Source organism: Phyllostomus hastatus, unplaced genomic scaffold, assembly GCF_019186645.2.
Source record: "Phyllostomus hastatus isolate PE091 unplaced genomic scaffold, TTU_PhHast_1.1 phas_contig_40, whole genome shotgun sequence".
Lineage (NCBI taxonomy): Eukaryota > Metazoa > Chordata > Mammalia > Chiroptera > Phyllostomidae > Phyllostomus > Phyllostomus hastatus.
The window spans coordinates 31221553-31247090 of NW_025333872.1; the positions used below are offsets into that span (position 1 = coordinate 31221553).

At 32.7% G+C, this 25538-nt stretch overlaps 1 protein-coding gene across 6 annotated transcripts in view; it reads left to right on the plus strand.

Annotated features, from left to right (window-relative positions):
• Positions 1 to 25192, plus strand: part of SENP6 (SUMO specific peptidase 6) — a 109596-nt gene extending 84404 nt beyond the window's left edge. For 4 of the 6 annotated variants that reach the window (XM_045843098.1, XM_045843099.1, XM_045843101.1 and 1 more), the window contains 10 exons: positions 262 to 371; positions 489 to 605; positions 7173 to 7295; positions 8588 to 8680; positions 12089 to 12519; positions 16176 to 16282; positions 18396 to 18484; positions 21233 to 21301; positions 21401 to 21551; positions 23064 to 25192. In XM_045843098.1, coding sequence (XP_045699054.1) covers positions 262 to 371; positions 489 to 605; positions 7173 to 7295; positions 8588 to 8680; positions 12089 to 12519; positions 16176 to 16282; positions 18396 to 18484; positions 21233 to 21301; positions 21401 to 21551; positions 23064 to 23273 — 1500 coding nt within the window. In that variant the 3' untranslated portion in view covers positions 23274 to 25192. The remainder of the gene's footprint in view (positions 1 to 261; positions 372 to 488; positions 606 to 7172; positions 7296 to 8587; positions 8681 to 12088; positions 12520 to 16175; positions 16283 to 18395; positions 18485 to 21232; positions 21302 to 21400; positions 21552 to 23063) is intronic. The other 2 variants (XM_045843102.1, XM_045843104.1) reach the window with 2 other exon arrangements.
• Positions 25193 to 25538: the final 346 nt, after the last annotated feature.

Here is a 25538-nt window from a genome sequence, read left to right on the forward strand (position 1 = left end):
GAGGGAAAGAAAAGGAAGGGTCAAGGCAAGAGACATGTATAAAGGACACTTGGACAAAGACCATGGAGTGGGGGAAGGATTGAATGTGGGATGTAGGGGGTGGATAGGGCATGGGACAGTAGTGGGAGGGGGATAAGGATAACTAATTGAACAATAATAAAATAATTTTTTTAAAAAACCATTCTTGCTTCATGCTTGCTATTTTTGTTGAAAACCTTTACAACTGACTTTGTGAATTAGTTATTTAATTTCCTTTTCCAGGTGCCCCTGGAATCTAAAACACAACTTAAAAACAAACAAGAATTCCAGTTTTTTGATGATGAAGAAGAAACTGGAGAAAGTCACACCATCTTCATGGGCCCTGTAGAAAAGTGAGAGAATTCCTTTACATTTGCAACACTCTTAAATTTCTTTTCTGTTTTACTACATTGTAATTATATACACATATATATTTGATAATCTGCTGTTTAAAAACATTTTTGTTACAGATTGATAGTATATCCACCACCTCCAGCTAAGGGAGGTATCTCCGTTACTAATGAGGACCTGCACTGTCTAAGTGAAGGAGAATTTTTAAATGATGTTATTATAGACTTTTATTTGAAGTAAGTTAATTTTCTACTAACCTTTTAGTGAATCTTTAACATGCTATAATATATATCTTTGTTTTCTAGAGTCAACACAGTTTTGGATTTGCATTTCATCACTGCCACTTAGTATGGGAAGTTATTTAATGTCTCTACCTGTGCTTCCTCATTTTAAAAATGAGGAGAATAATGATATCTGAAAGGGCTATAAGGCTTAAATAAGATAATACATGTTAAGCATGAGGAGAAATCTCTGGCACATGCAAAGTGTTCTTAAATGATAGCTTATTATGTTATTATTTTTATAGTATTTTAAGCCTTTAAAAATTTTTACTACCCTAGGTTAGGCAAACATTTCTTGAGCAAGCACAAAATTATGATTTTACTTATTTACTTCAGTAAATGTTCACCAAGTACCAGCTATGTACCGAGTACTATGTTAGAAGTTTATGGTCTTGTAGGGAACACAAATATGGGATTAAAGCATTGGTAGAAGACATAGTAGAAAAAGAATTCTTCATTCTTTTTTGAGGTTGAGAAATATGAGAGACCAAGAAGCTTTCCTGGAAGAGCTTACATCATGACCCAGTATACACATGCATATACATGTATGTGCAGTGTGTTTATACATGTATAAATTTGTATGTGTTTACTGGTTTGTGATATAAAATGGTGTACATATGAAACAAAACAAGTATCCGTGTGCCTGATGCTCTCCAATGCTTTGTTCATTCAAATATATTTCATAGAACAAAACAATTTTTAAAAAATTCTTGATTGTTGAAAGCTGCTGAATGATTTTATAGCTTATTAGTGGTTGCAGTCCATTGTTCCAGTAAAGAAAACATTGTTATAAAGAGTGATAGTTTTGATCAGAGAAGTGATACCATAATTGGGTTTCCTTAAGATCATTTTGACAAGCATTTTTATTGTAGACATCTAGATGGGAAATGATTTAAAGAATGTTAATCAAGGTGATATGAACCTAATTAAATCATTTTAGTTTAAGTGAAGAGGAAATAATGAAATGTTTTAAGAGATAGAGCTGTTTAGCAGGACTCTAGGCCTGAATGAATGAATGTTAAGAAGGATAGAAATGGGTGCCAAATAACTCCTAGTTTTCTAACTAAGGAGAAAACTCCTAGTTTTCTAACTAAATGATTTTGCCACAAACTGAAGCAATGAATGCAGAAGTGGAAGAGGTTTGGGTATGGGAGGGGGGATACTCTTCTTAGGTGTCTGATACAATAAAAGGGACAGTGTCAATAAACAGTTAACTATATGGTTCTAGATGTCAGTTGAGTTCTGGCTTGGAGACATATAGTTAGGAGGCTTTACTTTGCAAGTAGTAGTTTAATTATGAGAATCGATCAAATTGTCTAGGTAGAGATATAAAATGAAAAAAAGAGCTATAAAGACAGAACCTGGAGAGTAGATTTAGACAAACAGGAAGGAAAGCGGCTCCCATGAATAAATTCTGAAGGTATTTGAGAGGTAAGAAGAAAAAATCCAGAGAGATTGATGGTAAAATGAAGGAAGGTGAAAGCTTTAAAGGAGAATACATTTAGTGGTATTAGCACAGCAGAGGTTAAGGCAATAAATGCTAAGTAACTTTGTAGTTACAGTGACCCTAAGCTAACTGGAATCCATTGTAGAGCCAGACTTCACCCTGGTCCATGGGGGTAATGAGATATTCTTCCCCATCTCCATCCAGTGGAGGGTACCAGTGGAGGCCTAGTGGGAAGTCTTCCACCCCTATCCATCAGTAGCATGGAGCCCTTTCAGGTTAATGTTGGCCTAGTACAGAACCTGAATCTCCACCACCAACCTGGCAGTAATGAAGTGGTGCCCACTTCAAACTATGGAGTGTGTGCCAGAGAAAGCCTGGTTAAACACAAAAATTAAATGAAATTCAAGGTCTTATAATACTCAAAATGTTCAGATTTTAATTTAAAATTATTTTTCTTACTAAGAACCACAGATTTCAAACTGAATGAGAAAAGACAACCAATAGATAGTCAACACTGAGATAGCATAGGTATTAGAATTATCTGAAAAAGATTAGAAACCATCCATAAAATTATTTAGTGAATAATTATGAACTCATGAAAATTTGTTGGCAGAGTGGATTAAACAATACAGCCCAACTTATTCCTATCTACCAAAAACCACACTTAGTAGATAATGATACAAATAAGTTGAAAGGAAAAGGATAGAAAAATACAGCATGCAAGTATTAAAAGAAAGCGGGAGTTACTATATTAATATCAGATAAAATAAACTTCAGAGCAAAGACAATTATCAGGGATAGAGAGGGACATTATATAGTGATAAATGAATGAATCCACCCAGAAGACTTAGTAGTCCTTATTGGGTATGTGGCATACAACAGAGCTACAAAATATGTGAAGCAAAAATGGCAAGATCTAAAAGGCAAGAAGGTAAGAAACAGAAAGATTCACAAATATAGCTGGAGATTTTAATTCCCCTCTCTCAACAATTGAACAATTGATAGAACAACTAAACAAAATCAACAATGATACATAAAAGAATGTGACAACACCATCTACCAACAGGATTTACCTAACATCAAGGAGTGATACTGTATTCCTATTTATGTTAACTATACCCCCCTTTCAAAGACACTATTTTTTTTTGAAGAGTTGATAGTAATGGAGTATGTTTTAGTAAATTATAAATGTGTCATAGACTTGCTGGCAAGAGAAACTGCCTTAGATTTTAAATGCCTAATTTTGCAGATGTAGATCCCTTTGCAACCTGACATTTAATGACAAGTTCAAAGTTCTTAATACCTAAATCAAAAGATGTTATTTCATACAAACCACCAACAAGGATATGAAAAGATCCTCAATATTATTAATCATCAGAGAAATATAAATCAAAACCAAAATGAATGTGGACAAATGGCACCCTTTATACTGCTGGTAGGAGTATAAAATGGTACAGCCAATACTGAAAACAGTATGGTGGTTTCTCAAAAATTAAAAATAAACTAGCACTGTATGATACAACAACCCCATGTCTGGGTATATGTCTAAGAGAGTTGAAAGTAGGGTTTCAAAGAGATATTTGCACACCCATGTTCATAATAGCATTTATTCATAATAGTCAATGTAGAAGCAACCCAAACCCTGTCCAGTGTAGATAATGATACAATGTAGAAGCAATCGACCCTGTCCATTGACAGGTGGGTAGGTAAATAAAATGTGGTATATACATACAGTGCAATATTATTCTTCCTTTAAAAAGAAGGAAACCTATCTCATGCTATAACATGAATGAATCTGGAAAATATTATACAAAGTGAAGTAAGCCAGTACAAAAATACAAATACTGTATAGTTACAGTTAGGTAATTGAAGTAGTCAAGTTCATAGAAAATGAAAGTAAATAGTGGTTATCAGGGTCAGGAAATTATTATTTAATGGATATAGAATTTCAGGTTTGCAAGTTAAAAAAGGTCGAGATTGGGAATATACTTAACAGTACTGCACTGTACACTTAAAAATGGCTAACATTGCAAATTTTGTGTATTTTTTCATAATTAAAAAATGTTATCTCTTAATCGTACTATACACTTAATGAACCAAGCTATTGAAAAGTTTCAAGTGAATACATAGAACACACTGCTGTTGTTGGATGAAGTATTCTGTGAATGTCAATTAGGTCAAGTTGTTTGATAGTGTATTCAACTCATCTTTGTCTTTAACTGATTTCTACATACCTATTCTATCAATTATTGAGAAGGTTGATGATCTCCAACTCTAAGTCTGAATTTGTCTATTTCTCACTTTAGGTCTGTGAGTTTTTATCGTACGTATTTTGAGGCTGTCGTCAGGCACATACACTTATGCCTTCTTAGAGAAATGAGCCCTTTATTAATGTAATATCCCTCTATTCTTGAAAATCTTCATTGCTCTTAAGCCCATTTTGTGCAAAATGAATATAGCTATTCTCACTTTCTTTTGGTTTATGTTTCCATGTTATGTATTTCTTTATCTCTTTGCTTTTAACCTATTTAAGTCTTTTTATTTAAAATACTTTCTGCCTTTTGAAATCATATAGGTAGATCTAGAAACTAAGTTGAACTCATACTTTGTTTATGTTTTAGTTTATTCCATTTCACACTGAAATAGTATATAATTTTTATATCACAGGAGACATTTTATAGTCATTTGTTTATACTCTTGAAATTCTTTATATTTTCAGGAGATCCCTTAATATTTTATGGTTACTCTTTAAAACAAATTTTATATAATAAACTTAATTTACTGCAAGTTTTATCTTTTCTGATGCAAGTCAGTATTCCAAATAAAAAAAGAAAACCTAACAAAATCCACGATTTAAAAAAAATCCATGTTTATATTTGTCTTGTGACATTCTTAGGAGTAAATTTTAAAAGGAGAATTTTTTTAAACTTCATTGTTAAAATCAGTTATTTGGCCCTGGCCCAGGGGATTGGTGTGGCTCAGTGGATTGAGCACCAGCTTGTGAAACAAAGGGCTGCTGTCAGGGCACATGCCTGGGTTGTAGGCAGGGTCCCCATTGGGGGGCATGAGAGAGGCAACCACACGTTGATGTCTCTTTCTCTCTCTTCCTCCCTACCCATCTCCCTAAAAATAAAATCTTTTTAAAAAATCAGTTATTTGGCTGTTACCAAAGCTACTCATTCTTTTCTATTTCTGACTCTACAAGTTAGAAACAAACTTTTAAACAAAATTTGCCAATATTATAAGAAGTAGAAGGGCACCTAGAAAATGTTAATAAAATGCAGAGAAGAAAAGAATTACATTTATAAAAATTACATTCAAAGTCACTAGAGTTTCAGAGTAACCTTAAAATTATTTTTTAACTTCATCCTATAGTTAAAGAAGTCACAATTTGATTGTTAGGTTGTCCAATTTATAAAATACCAAGTGAACAGCTTCACCATGACAGTCAATATTTAAATGATTTATACAAAAAATGCACCCAAATGGAAGAATTTCCCACAAGATTTTTGTAATAAACCTGAATTTTTCACTTTAATTCTAAAATAAGAGGTGTGGTCTTTCTAATTAAAGTTAATAGTTCTAACATATGTACATTAAAATGACAACTATATAGTCACAGAAATACTTGTAGGTATATATATCAGATCAGAAAGACAAACTAGTTACTTTAGAAGGTATGGTTTTGTTTATATATGAAGTTGAGAGTCAGTTTTCTTAAAATAACTTTCCTTTTTTAAGTTGAATTATCCCTTTGTGTACTTGATTCAGTTCTACAAAGTATCCATTGTAGTTTGGGCTGGTGAAAGCTGCATGGTTCACCAATTATGTTATAGTCCCTAGACTCATATGTAGTTTAGTGCATACTCTGTTTTTGAATATAGTATTGCAGAGGTGGTTGATTTAAACTATGTCATGAGCTGATTCACTGTCTTATAATTTCATTTGTGGGGGCACACTGAATTGCCCTAAACCAAGAAATTCTGTAGTTAGGTCTTTTTGATCAGAACTTGAGCTTTGGAATTATCAAATACTGTGTTAAAAATGATATGTCTGAAGGTTTTCCCTCTGCGATATTGGCTGTTTTTTGTGTAAGATTACATAAGGTTTTCAGATTATCTCCATTTTAGTAAAATAAATATAGTCATGAGCTTGAATTTGCATAGCTCCTTTAAGGGAGTTTGAAACACAATTTTAATATATCATAATTTCCCTTTATGGCATAAAGGAACTATTGCTATTTGTTTTGATGTCAACTTAAAGAAAAATCATCTAAGGCAAGCAAAAGTTAGAACCAATATAAGATCACTTTTTTCTTTTTTTAAATATATTTTATTGATTATGCTATTACAGTTGTCCCATTGCCCCCTTCACTCCCTGCCACCCACATTTCTCCCCTTTAGTTCATGTCCATGTGTCATAAGTTCTTTAGTTTCTACTTTTCCCATACTATTCTTGCCCTCCCCCTGTCTATTTTCTCCCTACCGTCTATGCTGTGTATTCTCTGTACTTTTTCCCCCTCTCCTCCTCCCACTCCCCTGTTGCTATCCCTCCATGTGATCTCCATTTCTGTGGTTCTGTTTCTGTTCCAGTTGTTTGCTTAGTTTCTTTTGGTTTTGTTTTAGGTATGGTTGTTAATAATTGTGAATTTGCTGTCATTTTATTTGCTGTCATATTTGCTGTCAAATATATATATTTTTTACTTTCTTTTTCTTAGATAAGTCCCTTTAACATTTCATAAAATAAGGGCTTGGTGATTATGAACTCCTTTAACTTGACCTTATCTGAGAAGCACTTTATCTGCCCTTCCATTCTAAATGAAAACTTTGCTGGATAGAGCAATCTGGGTTGTAGGTCCTTGCCTTTCATGACTTGGAATACTTCTTGCCAGACCCTTCTTGCCTGCAAGGTCTCTTTTGAGAAATCAGCTGACAGTCTGATGGGAACTCCTTTGTAGGTGACTGTCTCCTTAGTGATTGATGGTGACTAAGTAATTTAATCACTGCCTTGACTACTCTTAGTGTGAGGTAAACTGTTAAATTCATTGTATTGGAATTATTTTTTTTATAAAATAGATATTTGGTGCTTGAAAAACTGAAGAAAGAAGATGCTGACCGAATTCATATATTCAGTTCTTTTTTCTATAAACGCCTTAATCAGAGAGAGAGGAGAAATCTTCATGACACAACTAACTTATCGTAAGTCAAGCTCTTGGAAAATATTTAACAGATGTGTGTAACAAATCACTCAAATTTAATGTATTAAAAATCACTTGTATGTATTGGGGCAACACACTTTGTTATCAGTTAGCAAAATCATAACATTGGGTTGAATCCAATATAAATGTGGATCAATATCCATAATATTCTTAAAAATTTTATTTTCAATAACCATAATATTCTAAACCCTTAAGAATACCTGAAATTAATAGAAGTTTTAGGTATAATGTTTAGCTCAGTATTTCCCCAATATGCCTGGTGGTTTAAAAAAAATAACTTGTATACTTATTAAATACAGATTGCTCTGTTTTACCTAGACATTCCATCCATACTATCTAAGAGAGGAACCTGTGAATCTATACTGTTAATAGTTCCTTGGATGATTCTTCTCAGATAAGTTAAGGAAATACTATTCTACATATTAGACCTGAGTACTTTGTTTATAATTCCTCTCCATGTACTGATCACACCCAGTTCTAATACTTGCTGGTAATTGGTCAAAAGATACACACAGATAGTTGGTACATTTTTATCATGAGTGCTGTTAAGTATCTTGAATTGATGGTTGCTGTGTATAATATAAATAGTATTATCCACTAGTTCAGTGATTCCTAATTTTGCATCTTAGACTTGATGACATGGACATGGCTATTGATTTTAGAGGGGAGGGGATGGGGGGGGTGGGAGAGAGAGAGAGAGAGAGAGAGAGAGAGAGAGAGAGAGAGAGAAACATCAGAACATCAAATGGTTGCCTCTCATATGTGCCTCAACCAGGGACCAAACCCACAACCTAGGCATGTGCCCTGACTGGGAGTTGAACCCACAACCTTTCGTTTTAGGGCATGATGCTTCAACCAACTGAACCACACCAGCCTGTGTGACATTGATTGTTTTTAACCAATAGTTAGAGCAGTCCTTCTTCATCTACTATAAGATAATACTTTTCTGCTCTCTTCTCACTTACCATAGGTCATGGTCTGATTTGCTTCTCAATATGGTTGCTCATGCCAGTTTTGCAATAATAAACAATACTGGTCTGGTTTATCCTAGTATGCAGTAACAGGAATTAAGTGTTACTCTTCCATATTCAGTGATGGGCAGTTTCACGCCGTGCTAGCTCTATCTCAGATGTCTGTTTTCTTTCCTCAACTTGTTAAATCATCTTATACAACTGTTTGGTTTGTAAACTTCTTAATATTCATAATTTGTAAATTGTTGCATATATGTTGAAGCACTGGGAACATTTCAGAAGTGTATCTCTTGTCTTACAGAATACAGCAAAAGCGGCATGGGAGAGTAAAAACATGGACCCGGCATGTAGATATCTTTGAGAAGGATTTTATTTTTGTACCACTTAATGAAGCGTGAGTAAGAATTCCCTTTCTGTAAATGTGGTGGCAATTTTTAGAAAATGTGTTTAGGATGTGAAGAATCCATTCATTTTTAAACTTCTTGAAATTTGTTATATCTATACCTATACTGCTTATTTTATGAAAATTAATGCAGTTTTCCAGTAAACCATGTAAGGTATTAAATTTTACAAACAACTGACAAGAGATCTTTCTAATTTTGTTTTAATGGTCATTGTGGATTAATGTCATTTTTACAAAGTGGTGCTTGTGGTCTAGCAAACGTTCTATAGAGAAAGCTACTTTATACAGGAAGATAATTAGGTCCTGTGAAAGAATCTGAATTTTTAGCTTAAGACACTTAAGTTCTTAACCAATAAAAAGAAAAGATGGCTAGATTGATGTTATTTTCTCAAGTTGAAAACCTTGCTGACTACTCAAAAAACTATTTTCTAACTAAAAGGGGGTGGTTAAAAAAATTGTGTTATTGCTCACCTCAATAGCTAGAGAGGCGTTGATGTATAGCATAGTATTATTATACAATTTAGACTTGAGTGTGTTTGTATTTCTTTTTTGTTGTTGTTTTCCTACGCCCTCCAGCCAAAGACCCCCAGGAGTATACCTGTAGTTGGATGACTCTGGGCTCATTACTTGTATCAAAGGAAAACACGTACTGTGGGCGCCCATGATGCTGAGTGAAAGTGTGTTTGAAAGAGCCTATAACAGAATTTTGGCTTTGTTTTGGTGATATGGGGGAAGATCTAAGGAAGCAGTAGTTTGCTTGGATAAAGAAGTAGCAACTACTCATTTAGCAGAAAAGGATATTTTGATATCTTTTGAGTTGTATTGTGACCTTGTCTGTCTCTGTTTAGACAAATTTTGAAATGGCCTTGCTTTGTCTTACTTTATTATGGTTGCAGAGTAATGTTGTCTGCAGTTGGTATTCAGTGAGATTGTTTACGTCTAATAAGCCCAGCTGTACCAGACTAGCTTCTGAATATTTTTTTCTCACTATGAAAAACAAATTCACTGTGTAGTATAATCGAGCTGTATTTATTTAAAATCCTGTTTTAATTATAAGATCTGTGCTCTTTAATTAGTTCAGTCCAAGATGGGTAGGCTAGGTTAAAACATTGGTTATAGAAAGCCCAACTTTTTCAAAACTATATTAAAACTAATCTTTAGTTTCTTCATTCTTCTCAAAATAAGGTTTGCCTACTATGTGAAATGGAAAATATACATAGAAAGCCATTTGTTGGAAGCGAATATTAAAAATTTAAATAGAAATATAATTTGAGAGGCACACAGTTTAACAGCAGAGGTACATCCCTCTTAGTCACTCTATCTGACATGGATGGAGACCATGATCATACTTCCAATAATCTTGGTGAAAACTAGAGAAGGAATAAAGATGTGAAGTCAGAAAAGCATTCTGAGAGAGTACTATGCCATTTGTGGATGGAAGAATAGCCTCCAAATCATAAGGGCGCATTTTGTTTTTGTTTTTTTGAAGAGGTAAAGCCACAAATATTTGTATACACTGATTATATTACGTAAACTGCCATATACTTATCATCTGTTATTTTCAATTTCTTAGTGGTAATTTCTCTTAAGTTAAAGGCTACTTGTTAAAAATTGTCACAGTAATTGGGAAGGGGCAGAAATTTGATATTTAGATCTAATCCATCTCCAGATTAAGTGAAAATTACCTGTTTGGCCTTATCTCCCACTGGTGATTTAAGCTCAATGTAGCTGCTATTAAAAGGATCGTAAAAGCAAAACCCTGGCTCTTAGAGGTTGAAAGTGATCTCAGTGTATCTCATTGAGCTTTCTCCTTTCACCTGGTTTTTAAGTGAGGCATTAGAAAATTCATGGTTTATATCCATATTGTCATAACTAAGAAATGTTATACACTGTGATAGCCTTAGGTTATAGCTGTAGGTTGAGAATCAATGTATTATATTCTAATCAAATTTAAAACACATTTTTTTGTACTTGAACACTTCTGAAATTGAGATGTGACCTAGAATTAGCTATGTCTTAGAGCTGAAGTGAGGAAGTTAGTGTGCTGCTTATTTCTACTACCCTACCCTGACCTGTGTCTGGGATACAGAGGGGTTAATAATTTGAAACATTCCTCCATTTGTCCTTTAAATACCAAGGATGAAGCCAGCCTCTCTGATCTTTCTGCTTATGCTGTCCAATGAAGAGACAGGGTTGTTTCTCAGGATTACCTTGGGATAATTTAACATTTTGCAGAAATCAGAATGTAGCATAACTTTTATCCATGTCAATATATTTTTTTCATTCAGAAAATAGCTATTGAACATCTTACTATATGACAAATATTGTGACATCATGACAACATATGACAAATACTATATGACATCTATGGCCTGTTCATTTTATCACAGCACATAACACTCCTAGAGGATATTAATAAAATTCTTCATTAGATTAATGACTGTTAGGCATTATTAGCTGCATAGCTTCTTACTCATTGTTTATATCCTACTGGTGGAAGCTATGATACCTGAATTCAGTTATATCATTAGCATCCACTTGATAGCTGGAATTCTACTAATACTTTAAGTTCCATTACAATGATTAGATTAGATATGGTATTTCATTTTTGTGTACTTACATTTCAGTATAGCATGAGACAGGATTATTTGATACTTTTAATGTTAAGCCATTCCTACCTTATTAGTTAGATAAAAATAGACATGGTTAAAGTTTTTAAAAAGTTGTATGTATAGTATTTAGAAAATGTTCAAAATTAATAGTCTAATTATATTTCTGAAGACATTTTAATCCTAAGACTAGATAGTTTTCTATCTTTTGACATACTGTATTTTTCAGACCATAAGATGCACCCAGGTTTTAGAGGAGGAAAATAGGCAAAAAAATTTTGAAGCAAAAAATGTGGTAAAATATTTAATAACATAAATAACATTTTACCAATGTAAATATAAAGCTGCATTCAGACTATAAGACGTACCCCCATTTCCCCCCCAAATTTGGGGAGTGTGTCTTATAGTCTGAAAAATACGGTAAATAAGGCAAAGGGAAGGTCAATGGGGATTTTGAATTGCAGTGATATAATTTACTTTTTGTTAAATTACCTGAAAAAAATTTTTTTCATTCCACAAAAAAGAAAAGGTTTAAAGTATTGTTTTAAAAAAATGAATACAGGCTACAAAATTCTAACAAAACTTAGGTTAGTTTTTGACTGGACATTGTATTCTGTTAATGAATCAATGATCTTATCAACAGTGGATTAGTTTGAGAATTGAAGAAATTGGGCATCCTTAATAAATTTCTTCACAAAAGCTTTAGAAAAACATTTCAATTGATATTTATTGCCAAATATAATACATTTTTTCTACTAATATATTCAGTAGTTTCATTTGTTTTTTACAGTGCACACTGGTTTTTGGCTGTTGTTTGTTTCCCTGGTTTGGAAAAACCAAAGTATGAACCTAATCCTCATTACCATGAAAATACAGCCATGCAAAAATGTTCAACTGTAGAGGACAGTTGTATTTCTTCTCCTTCAGCCAGTGAAATGGACAGTTGTTCACAAAACTCTTCTGCCAAGCCTGTAATTAAGAAGATGCTAAACAAAAAGCATTGCGTAGCTGTAATTGATTCAAGTGCTGAACAGGAAGAAAGTGACCCTCGTTATCGGAGAAACATATGCAGTGTGAAATGTAATCTGAAAAAAATAGATCATACTGCAAGTGAAAATGAAGAATCAAATAAAGGAGAATCTGCATGCCAGAAAGTTGTTGATAGGACTAAAAGTGAGAATGGCCTACAGAATGAATATTTAAGTTCTATGCACCATACAGGTATGTTTCTAAATGTTTTGAAAGAATCAAGGAATTCAAAGTAAATTGGATTTTTTAATAAGCAGGATTAAGATTTTAGGGCACACTTTTTTTTAAGTCAGATTTATTGAAATATAATTTACTTACAGTAACAGTCATCTTATAAGTATAGTTCAGCAAGCTTTGATAAATGTATATAATCATGTAATCAACACAACAGTTGAGATTTAGAACCTTCCTTGTGCAGTCAGTTTCCTCCCTTCACCTCCAAAAAACTTTCCTTGTGCAGTCAGTTTCCTCCCTTCACCTCTACAGAGAGTGAACTTTTAAAATATTTTCTATTGATAGAATCTTGGATTTATTTTTATTTCATAGGAAATTTACTGTATTTAGGATTACCAGTAGTTACACAGTTTTAGATCTGTAAGGTGAATTAGTTCAGTCTTCTCAATTTACAGATGGGCAAATGGAGATCAAGTGGCCAGAAGCACAAATTAAAGTTTTCTCCTCCAAAATAGTTGTTAACATTGAAATTAAAGGTTACTTCCTTATTCCTCAGTCTCCTTCATTGTTTTCAGTGGGAAGGATGGCACTGGTCCAGCCTCTTTCTATTTCCCTTCAGTTTTAATAATTTTTTTCTTGAATTACTTCCATATTTCTAGCATTTGTTATGGAAATCTGAGGTTTCTATTCCAATACTTAAATACTTTCATACTTCGTATGAAATCAATTGTATAATTTCCTTTCCAACCCCAAAGTGAAATAGTCTGCTCCATAAAATCCATGACATGCTATAGTATGTACCTCGCAAACTTATTAAACTGTGAATAGATCCTAATATATTTTCTTTGTATGAAAAAAATCAGAAAAGCATAGAAGAAAGTATGTGAATTCAGAAAGCTGTGAATGCTGAACATACTCTTGGTATTTCTGCCAGCTTATGTCAGTAAGTCAGAAAGCTGTTACTGAGCTCTTATAAAAATATTTTTATTTTTTATATACTTTGACACACTAAGCTGCTGTTTGACATACTAAGTTGACGTACTTAGCTTTTTAATGAGCTATTATAAAGCTAATAATAGCACTAGAGTGATGATCTTTGTGCTCTTTGGGAGATAAAGGCAGAAAGGGAATGTTATGTGGATTATATCCCAGTTGAACTATTTTTTAAATTCCCCTTTGATCAGTAATCTCATCCCATTTAATGTGAATTCAAATTAAAACTGAATTATTAAAGTACATGAGTTAAAACAAAGTAACGGGACAAAATCTAGAGTTTCATATACACAAACCCCAGAAATTCCTAGTGGCCTTCTACTACAAATTAATGTTCTAGTCTTTAAAGTTGTAGTAATAGCCAGTTAAAGCTGAGTAAAAAATCTCACAAATGCTAGTGGAGACCAGTCAGAAATAATCTGTTTTATGTAGTTTGCTTTTTAATGTTTGTTTATTCTAGGTATTCTTTTTTTTTATAGTTTGTGCATTTGGTTTTTTGTTTTGTTTTTAGTATCTGTGTAATGGTATCAACTATGTCTTCCTTAAGGGAAATTAATTTACTTCTATTGTGTGTGATACACTGATATTTTTATTCTCTTTAATGTATGAATTAATCCATTAATGATAGTGTCCCACAGTTTGAAACATGGTGCTCTCTAGTGGGTCTGTTCATTTTTTAGGAATGAGGTCCCATAGCTTTTATCACATGTTTCCAAGGTATCATACACCAAGTACATTAAATAAGAGTATTCTCTAAAGGTGACTTTACTACCTAAGAGAGGATGGTTAAGCAGTCTATTATGTAAAATGATGACTTTACTAAAAATTAGGATATGAAAAGCTTATAAAAATTTTGATATGTGATTAGTATCTCAGTAATTGATTTCTGTTTGGGCTAGGACTATAGTTGACAACTTAATGAAGCATTTTAGAGTTTTAATATAATTTTAACCATCAAATACATACAGTTATTAATGTATTATCTACTGATGTCAGATAACATGCTGTAGTAAATAAGTGGAATTGTATCTTATCACAGGAATTAGGGTTGTGTATTTTTTTTAATGTCAAGTGTAGGAAAATAATAATGTGTAGTATCACTATATTACTAACTTGCATTTGTTGTTTTTTTCACTTGAGCTCTACATGAAATAGTTGTTTTGTATGGAACATGAAAAATGTGTATGTTTGAACTCTAGACACACTCAGCATCTTCAAGTCATCTCGCTATGAGAAGCTCTCAGGAACAGAGACCAATCTAAGAGAATAGCTGATGGAATTAACACCTCAAAGTTTATATCAGGGCACTTGTTTACTGAATGCAATAATTGAAGGGATTGAGAACACTACTTAAATTATTTTATCCATTTTTTAAAATGTGCATATAGTTTAATTTCATATAAGCTTCATGTTTATATGATAGCTGTGTAGATAGAAATAATTTGCTGCTAGAATAACTTGATATAATTGACTAATTCTGAATTTCTTGAGGGTTTGAAGAAATTTTATTCAAATATAGTTTTTTAGTTTCAAACATACAGATTTTTTAAAGAAATATAAATAGAAAAAGTTGTTCTTTACATAACTAAAGGATTTACCATAGCACTTTATTATTTTAAGTAGTATGTTTTCATTCGTGACATTTAGATTATTATGTATGTCTTTTTAGGAACACATTTTATTTCTCTGTTTTCTCATTCCATCTTATAATAGTATTTTTAATTCCCTTTTAAAAACCTATGCCAAAGTACATTTTATCCTATCTTAAAATTATGCTTTTTAAAACTGGAAATGATGCTCTATAATAAATGATTGGTGTATTTGGTAATAAAGTGCCTGACTCAGTTTTCATGTAAATTTATGTTCCTTGGAAACATTTTGTGTGATTAATTTATTTCAGCAAAATAATTGATTTTTAAGAATTTAGATTCTCAAAATGGACCTTTAAAAGTACATATTTCAAATTTTTCTTATGAGTCATTAATTTTTATACTATCAGCACCTACATTAGACTTGTGTGGTTTTATTTTATTGAATAGTCTGTGAATATAACCAAACATGAAGGAAAAATACAGAGGTAAGGAACTTGTCCATAACTACTATCCTAACATGAAGGTTATTTTCATTTTTGTATTTTTTAAATTATTTGTCCAAAAGCAAGCCTGTTTTACTTAATTTTAATCATGTTTATTTTTACCCTGTATTGTACAATTTTCATATTTTCAGTTTTTATTTTTAAAATGTACAATATGTCATTTTATGTTCTATATAGTATGCCAGCTGTATTATTATTAGACACTTAGGTTATTTTCTGACTATTGTAGCTTTCGTTATTGAAAATATTTGGCATACCTAGCACAAAAACATTTATTTATTTATATATACATATGTACACAGATATATGTATTTAAATGTACATAGATATTTAATCATATAATTGTTACCTAGTTTTTAAGTTTTGATGAATTATAGTGTCTGAATAGTAGAAGCAACTCTGTAACTGACATGTCAACCCAGGGTTTTTAAAAAGTAATTTATATTTGGATATTACATGCTGAGACAGACTTTGTATCCCTATTTACTATATCCTTTATTGATTACTAGCCTGTCATCTTATAAACTATGTACTATAAGTTATATGCATGTCCCTTTTCATTACCTAATGTTTCTTATTAATACAGATGGTGTGAGCAAAATCAGACTAAACTATAATGATGAATCAGCTGAAGCTACTAGTAAAATGCTTGAAGATGAACTTATTGACTTCTCAGAAGATCAGGATAACCAGGTGCAACCTGCTTTTGGCAAACCGTTCTCATTTTTTATCTAATTAATGTTTTTCTTTTGAGTCCTGTAGGCAGTTTCTTCAGCCACTAGCTCCTGCATTGGGATTTGGATTTTATCTCAAAACAAAAATTAAGTATTCAGTTAAAAAGTTGCTAGGATAAATGTATTAGAGCTGTTTTGTTTTATTGGGTTGGCCAAAAAGTCTGTTTAGTTTTTTCCATAAAATGAAAGACACATTTTTCATTTTCACCAATAACTTTATTGATTTGGATGTTTTGAGTATGTCAGCTGCCTCCCACTATTGGCTTCTAGTGGCTAGATGCCAGGGTGCTGCTAAACATCTTCCAGTGCATAGGACAGTGCAACAGCAAAGAATTACTTGGCCAGAATGTCAATAGTACCAAGAAACTTCGCAAACCACTTTTGACACGTTCCATCAGTCAGCACCTTCTCCATACACTACACAAATCTTTTGTGTTTCAGTTGCATTTGAAATAATAAAGTATAATATGCTGAAAATGTGTATTCTTTTCCATCTTCAATATTAAAATGGCTGCACAAAAATTCACCAATTTGGTAAGTTTATTTAAATGTACACTGATATGACAGCAGTCACAATACAATCTAACAAAATGGTTTCAAATGAAGTAAAATACAACCAAGCTTTACTAGAGCCACCTTACAGAAAAAACTAAATGAACTTCTTGGCCAACCCAATAGCCTCCCCTTTCAAATCATTTATGCGCCATTCCTAACCTTTGGTCTGACTTGAAATTCAAAAGGCAGATGTTTAAATTTTTGATTATCTGGTACATGAGCACAGCAAAATTATACTATTTCTTCCACTTTCCCAGTAATTCTTTTTCTTTTGTCTAATTTAATATATTTGGCAGGAGCAGATAATATTTAGTTAAGACTAACATAGGTCAACTCTAATATCAACTCTAATATTGAGACATAATTAATGTCTCACTTGCTCTAATGAACTTTACAACACCCAGAATAAAGTATATTATTGAAAATATATCATTTCAATTAAAGAGGACTTTCTATTGAGAGAAAAGTTTCTAAGAATCCAACAGCATACAGTTTCTTTAATTCTCTGTTTCTTTAGTTGTTAGGAAAAAAATGAATTTATCTAGTAGTGAAGATAGCTTTGTACTGCACTGTTTCTTCTTCCTTAATCCTCTTATGAACAAAAGCCATGTTTTATGATGTTTAAAAGGTGAACAGTGTATGACTGTGAAATAGTTTTTCTTTCCAACACATATAGACACATTCAGATTGCATTTAAGGTGTGTAATGAGCACTTACGCTTCTTCAGTCATAGCAATTATTTCATTCATAAGGTTGCCATAAGCTTTTTCACAGAACAAAAGAAGCACTGTTTGTTTTATATTCAAGATAATTTATAGAATAAGACACAATATTATTAAGCTCTCTTCTTTCAAGTGAAGTGGATTTTTTTAAGGAAAACAGTGTTTCCAAATACTCTTGAAATATTTATGATTTTTAAAAAATTATTCGATTCCCAGTCAGGGTACATGCCTGGGTTGCAGGCCATGACCCCCAGCAACCACACATTGATGTTATTCTCTCTCTCTCTTTCTCCCTCTTTTCCCTCTCTAAAAATAAAAAATAAAATCTTAAAAAAAAACTTATACGTTGTTTATAAAAAAAGATCCTTAAAAAAAAGAAAAAAATTACGTAAAAGAATAATAAATAAAAATCATTCACATCCTATTGCAAAACAGTTCTTTTAGCCAACTAAGTTTTTGTAGAAATAACTAAAGTCAGAACAGTAGTATTTGATTGGGGAAAAATCATACATAATATATTCAGTGTTTAGAAATTTATTCTAGATTGAGTAAATGATGTAACAATTTTTCAGAGACCTCTGATTTGTAGTTTCTTTTCATTACAATGTCATTGTGGTGGCATTAGATAAATGGCAGTGAGTGACATAACAGATTTTCTAGTGTTTGATCGCCTGGCTAGAAACTTTTTTTGTGTATTTGTTATAAAGGTTTTTATCCTCAATAGTGCTGTTTTGTTAGGTTATTAGTTATTTAGATTGTATATTTTCAATACTAATAATAAGCTCTCTTTTATAGGATGATAGCAGTGATGATGGATTCCTTGCTGATGACACTTGCAATTCAGAAGTGGGACAGTGGCATTTAAAGCCTACTATCTGTAAACAGTAAGAATTAACTATATATATCTTGCAGACTACAAGATAATTTTTATTTATGTACCTTCATAGAATAAAACATGACTACATAGTTTTTATCTAAACAAGTACTTAAGTACAAGTTATAATGCCTGTCAAGTTCAGAGAGGAAAACTGGGTCATGCCCAATGTCTAAGGATCAAACTGGGGAGAGAGTAATCATTTGAATCCTCCTTTTGCTCATTTTCTATGTGTGCACACACAGACACTTCCACCCCAAATGAGAGTGCACCTGTATTGATTTTCATAAGTAATATAATCTGTCACTAGGGACTTTTTAGGTAATGAATTATTGCCTATCTGTAGACTTCATCTCTTTTGACTTTTTTTTTTGTAGAAAATATTGGCTGAAACTCCACTAACAGCTTTTGAAAAGAAAACATTTATAAGAAAAATGCAGAGACATAGAACAGTTGAGAGATCTGCTCCAAATCCCATAAAAAATTTTAGCCAGAAGGACCCTAGACCTTTAAACATTCCAGGTCATTTTGCACTATATTAGACTTCCTCAGTTGGGTTTGTAGCAAAATTTTGAAGGTTGAGTCTGATTTATATGAAATGTTTAAAGTGGAATCTTGCAGAAGCCACTGGATTACAAGTGAATTCTTGTATGTGATGATTACCTGTTTTGTTATCTGTAATAGGTTTTTGTTAAAATAGGATTATTTTCATCTACTTTTGCATGGCCTTGCTTTTGGAAATTTGGAATATAATGGGTTCAAATTTTCAAAATTGTTTTGACATCCTGCTAAATTTCTTTAAGTTAATTTTATTGATTATGTTATTACAGTTTTCCCAATTTTTCCTCCTTTATCCAACCCTCCAGCTTATCCCCCTTAGTTCATGTCCATGGGTTATACATATAAGTCCTTTGACTTCTCTGTTTCCTATACCATTTTTTACCTCTCCCCATCTGTTTTATGCCTGCCAATTATGCTTCTTCCCTGTACCTGTCTTCCCCTGTTCTTCCCCTCCCCTTCCCTGCTGAAAACCCTCCATGTGATGTCCATTTCTCTGGTTCTATTCCTGTCCTAGTTGTTTGCTTAGTATTTGTTTCCATTTTTTTTTCTTTTAGGTTCAGTTGTTGATAATTGTATTTGTTGTCATTTTACTGTTCGTATTTTTTATCTTCTTCAATTTCTTAGAATAAGTCCCTTTAACATATAATAATGGCTTGGTGATGATGAACTTCTTTAACTTGACCTTATCTGGAAGCACTTTATCTGCCCTTCCATTCTAAATGAAAACTTTTCTGGATAGAGTAATCTTGGATGTAGGTCCTTGCCTTTCATGACTTCAAATACTTCTTTCCAGCCCCTTCTTTCCTGTAAGGTTTCTTTTGAAAAATCAGCTGATAGTCTTATGTGCACTCCTTTGTAGGTAACTCTCTCCTTTCCTATTGCTGTTTTTAAGATTGTGTCTTTATCTTTAATCTTGGGTAACTTAATGATGATGTGCCTTGGTATTTTCCTCTTTGGGTCCAACTTCTTTGGGACTCTCTGGGCTTCCTGGGCTTCCTGAAAGTCTTTCCTTTGCTAGATTGGGGAAGTTTTCCTTCATTATTTGTTCAAATATGTTTTCAACTCCTTGGTGATGTTCTTCTCCTTCTGGCACCCCTGTAATTCAGATATTGGAATGTTTTCAGGTTGTCCCAGAGGTTCAAACATTTCTCATCTTTTAAAATTCTTGTTTCTTCATTCTGTTCCAGTTGGATGTTTATTTCTTCCTTTTGTTCCAAATCATTGATTTGAGTTCTGGTTTCCTTCTTGTCACCGTTGGTTCCCTGACTATTTTGCTTTATTTCACTTTGAGTTGCTTTCTTTTGTTCTTTCATTTTGCAACCAAGCTCAATCAGTTCTGTGAGCATTTTGATTACCAGGGTTTTGAACTCTCAGTCAGGTAGATTGGCTGTCTCGTCACTTAGCTCTTTCACTGGAGTTTTGCTCTTTATTTCAGCCATATTTCTTTGGTTGGCCCATGTTAAGTTGTAAGGGGCAGGGCCTTATGTATTCACCAGGGCAGGGCAACCCTCCTTGCTGCCCTGTGGTGCTATCTGTGTGGGAGGGGTCAGAGAGGGAACTGTGAAGCTCGTCTGCTTGTCTCTAGCAAACTTTCCAACAGACTCTCACATGCAACTGGGAGTTTCTCCCACCATGGCAACTCCTGCTTTAGTCCACAGTCAGCTCTGTGTCTCAATTTCCTGTTCAGCCAGCCTTGCCCATGCAGTCCACTGCTTCTCCGCAGGTTCTCTCTGTCTACCCATCTTATTGGTCTGGTTGGTCTAGTTGATTGTATCTTTAATTCCTTGGTTGTCGGAGTTTCATGAAGTTTGATTTTTCTGGCACTTCTGCTTGTTTATTGATTTTAGATTGGTTGTTATCCTCCTTTTGGTTGTGCAAAGAAGTGAAGGGTGTCTACCTATGCCTCCATCTTGGCTGGAACTCCATTCTGCTAAATTTTGGAGTATTTTTAGAAACCAACTATGGAGAACTTCAGTGAAATATATTGATAACTAAGATATAATTAGATTAATATTCTGTTATTTGGTATTTAACATAACAGTGGATCTTTATTATTAGGGTATGTCTATAGTTTTATTTTGTCGTCCCCCCAAATTTTACTGAGGCATGCAGAAGGAATATTTTATTGTTAATGTACATCTCTTTATACACTTTTAACATTATAAAGTGTTAACAGTTGGTCATTTCTACCCTGCAGACCGTGTATCCTACTGATGGACTCACTCAGAGGCCCTTCTCGATCAAATGTTGTAAAGATTCTAAGAGAGTAAGTTCAAAGCTGTACCTTGTACTTTGTATTCTGGTGGAAATAAAGGATTGTATATATTTATATATGTATATTCTTATGATATATTCATTATTACAGGTATTTAGAGGTGGAATGGGAAGTTAAAAAAGGAAGCAAAAGAAGTTTTTCCAAAGATGTTATGAAAGGCTCTAATCCAAAAGTACCCCAGCAAAATAACTTTAGTGATTGTGGTGTATATATATTGCAGTATGTAGAGAGCTTTTTTGAGGTAGGTTTCAATTTATTGGATATATAGTAAATTAAAAAATTCTGTATTAGATCTTATGTTAGTATAAAAAAACAAGTAAATATTTTGAAAAGTTTGAAAAGTTATCATTTCAAAAGTTATTCCAGAGAACAAAAACCTTCCAAATTGGAGAAGTTTTAAGGCATGGAAAGGTTGCACATTTCATAAGATCTAGCACTTGTGACCTCATTCCTCATGATCAACTCCTCCCTCAATTAGGTCTTTCCACTCTCTTTTCTCCTCTCTCAGATATATTTCTGGAGATGTGTTCATATTCACTGTCTTTATTTCCACAAATTCTACTACTCAAATCTCTGTAATATGACTTTATCCTCATTCTTATATTCAAATTGTTCCTGACCATTTGAATATAACAGCACCATTTAACACTGACCATTTCTTTCTTAATAACACTCTCTTCCTTTGACTTGAGAGGTATAACACCACACATACTTCTCTTGGATATTCTTTACAATGATCTTGACTCCTTTCTTTATTCACCATCCAGTATACCACTAAGTCCTGTGAATTTTACCACTTCATATCAGATATGTTCAATTCTTTATTCCTGATGCTACTTTTGAAGTTCAGTATACTAGCATCACTATTATAAACCACTCCCTCCTATCTTCTGTTTTTCATGGCTGTTTTCCAAAAACCCACATCTAATCATGTTACTTTAAACCTTATTGTGTCTTCCTGTTGCTCATGGGTTAAAGAAAAATTCATGTGGCCTGCATGATCCAATTCCTGTCCGAGCTCCTAGCCATTCCTACCATTCTCACTCTGGCAGTCTATATACCAGCCAACCTGAATATCATTTTCTTAATTGAATTGTGTTCTTTCTTGTCTCTAGACCTTTGATACATACTTCTTTACCCTGAATACTTTCCTGTTGCTTCTGTCATTTCTTACTTGGCTAACTTGTATTTAACTTCAGGTCTTAGCTTAAACATCACTTTTTGGAATTGTGTTAAGCCCCCAGATACGTATTTTCATAGGATTCACTGCTTCTCCTGCCATAATATTTGTCATAGTTATTGTTTTAACTGTTACCTGTCTGTCTAGACTGGGGTCAACAAACTTTTTTATAAAGGGCCAGATACTAAGTAGTATTTTAAACTTTGCAGCTATACAGTCTCTGTTCCTTCTCGGTTCTCATGTTGTGGCAAGAAAGCATCTACAGACAACATGTAAATGAGTTAACTTGGCTGTGTTCCAGCAAGGCTTCCTTTACAAAAACAGGCAGTAGGCAGAATTTGGCCCACTATCCACAGATGGCTGACCCCTGATCTAGACTTGAAGATCTGTAGGCAGAAACTATCTTATATGTCCATTGCCTAACAAAATGCCTGGCATATGATAGATAATAAGTAAACATGTACTAAATATATTACTGATTTCTCATTTTCAACTCTGGAATTCTTTTGTTTTTTAATCTAAAGTATTATTTCTTATAGTTTTCTAATGTGCATTTAACATTTTTATTTTCAGAATCCAATTCTCAATTTTGAACTACCTATGAATTTGGCAAACTGGTTTCCTCCCCCAAGAATGAGAACAAAAAGAGAAGAAATCCGAAACATAATTCTAAAGCTGCAGGAAGATCAGAGCAAAGAGAAAAAGAAGCATAAGGACACTTACTCAACAGAGACATCTTTAGGTGAAGGAACAGAACAATGTGTCAGCAGTATCTCAGATTGACCACTTTTGATGCTTGTTCTCAGTGTTATCTTGAAACTCAGTGACTGTCACCTTTGGGAATAGACAGTAAAGAACTGAAGTGCTCACTACTCAGAGTGATTTGGAAATGTTAATGCTTGTATAAATGTCATATAATTAATTTCCAATGGAGTATGTATTAAGTCTGTAAATATGTTAATGAGGCCAATTTTTCCAGCATTTATAATTATTTTTTTCACTTGTTAGGAAGCTTTTGTTATGTATTTTCTGTTAATAGTAATTAAAACTGCAACTTCTAAACAGAAAATAAATAAAAAAATATTTATAGGAAGAAATGATTAATTTGATATTCTTCAGTGAATTTGTATTAAAGTCCTCAGTGGGTGTGATATGTTTCATGGGGCTATTGAAGTATCTATGATAAGTTTTTTGACCTTTTGCATTTGTCCTAAATAACTTGAAATATGAAAATAAGATGAACTCTAAGGCATTTTGAACAAGAAAGATAGCTTTATGTGCTTGTATAGCAGGAAAAAAATAACAGCTTTTTAAATTCATATATTCCCTTGTGTCCGGAAGATCCAAAATGGAATAAATATTTATAATTTTACATAAATATTTAAGAAGAAACAGTAACTCAAAGAATAATAACCTTGCATTATACTACTAAATAATAACCATATCATATATTATTGTCAGCTACATTTCTGAAGACGTCTAAGACTCAGGTTAAAACTATTTTGGTAAGTGCAGCTCCAATTTTAAATATCCCATGTTACCTTTCTATACTATAGCTTAAAATAGTCTACAATCTGTGATATAGTTAATAAACATTTTTAATCTGTGAACACAGTAATTTAAATAGGAATTTACTATTTTTTATAATGGCTTTTTTGCTATTTTTTCATTGCTCATTTTATTCTTGTTATTTTGATAAAGTATCAGACTTTGTGCATGGGATTTTTAGTGTAAATTATTTTTACATGTAAAAATACTATCTTTAACCAGTTGCTTAATGCAGGAAAAAAAAATCTCCTACCTTGAATTCCCCTTTTAAATTCTTAAAAATGTGATAGTTCTGACGACAGATTCACAACTCAGAGGAATCTTGCATTACCAGCTGAAGCTATTATTTTCAAATGAAATGTTATTCATTTTTTTAATTAACTTTGAGACTTGAAATATATATATTTTAAAACTTTTTTTGTCAAATAATGAATTTTAAAATGCACATATAACAAAAATAGTTAAAAGGAAAGCCATTTTTATTATCATTAATTTTATTTTTAATCTGGCCATCTCTGGCATTATGACCAACATTTTAGGCTATTTTTAATAAAGGCCGTGTGTGTTTGGAGTAAATGGGGCATTGTTAACCAAAAAAAAAAATCTATTGAAACACACTCATTAAGAAAAACCTTTAAAGTGGAAGCTTAAAGAAGGTCATCATTAGCACTCTCAATTATATTTTGTTACTTTGAGCTATCAACATTTTTAAATTTCTGGTTACATTATTTCTTTTTTTTAGGAATGTTCTGGAGCTATTAGCTCAGCTATGAAAAAATAAAGAGTTCAATTTTGTTATTTACTGAGTATGGACAAAAATGGAAATTGTTTTTAAAAATGCCTGGTAGCAGTAAACAAAATTTGATATATTTAATTTTTTAATGTATTGTATTTTGTCAGAATTTGAAGGTACTGAAAAAACTATTCTAAAATGCTTATTTGTTTTTGTTTTAATTTCTAATGGTTATATTTTGCGTTCTTAATTCTTGATAAGAGAAAAATATAACTTGTCCTTTGGGCCCTCTCAAGTCAATCACATTTTGACATGAAAAATATAGATTGATGCCATCAGCTTTCTAAGAGGTGCAGTATTCATATATTTGATATTTCTCCCACTCCATGTAAAATTCTATTATTAAAAGTTATACCAATGACTTTGTTTATGCACACACACACACACACACACACTCACACACACACACACACACGGACATACACACTGAAAACTTTGAAGACTGCCAGGTTGAACTCCAAAACTACATTTGAGAATCTTTGGTATACATGCACATTTATTTGAGGATTGCGTACTTTAGTGCTTTTATATGTACTTTAAAGTGGCTATCAGCCTCTTAGAATATGTTATTAGAAGTTGTGAAACAGAATTTTAAAGTTCAGTGGTTTGTTACTAGACACTGAAACTGCATGATGAGTATCTGGTGTCTTACCTCATTAGATAGATCTGTTGTATTTGTTTTCTTGTTGGATAGAATAACAGTTAAT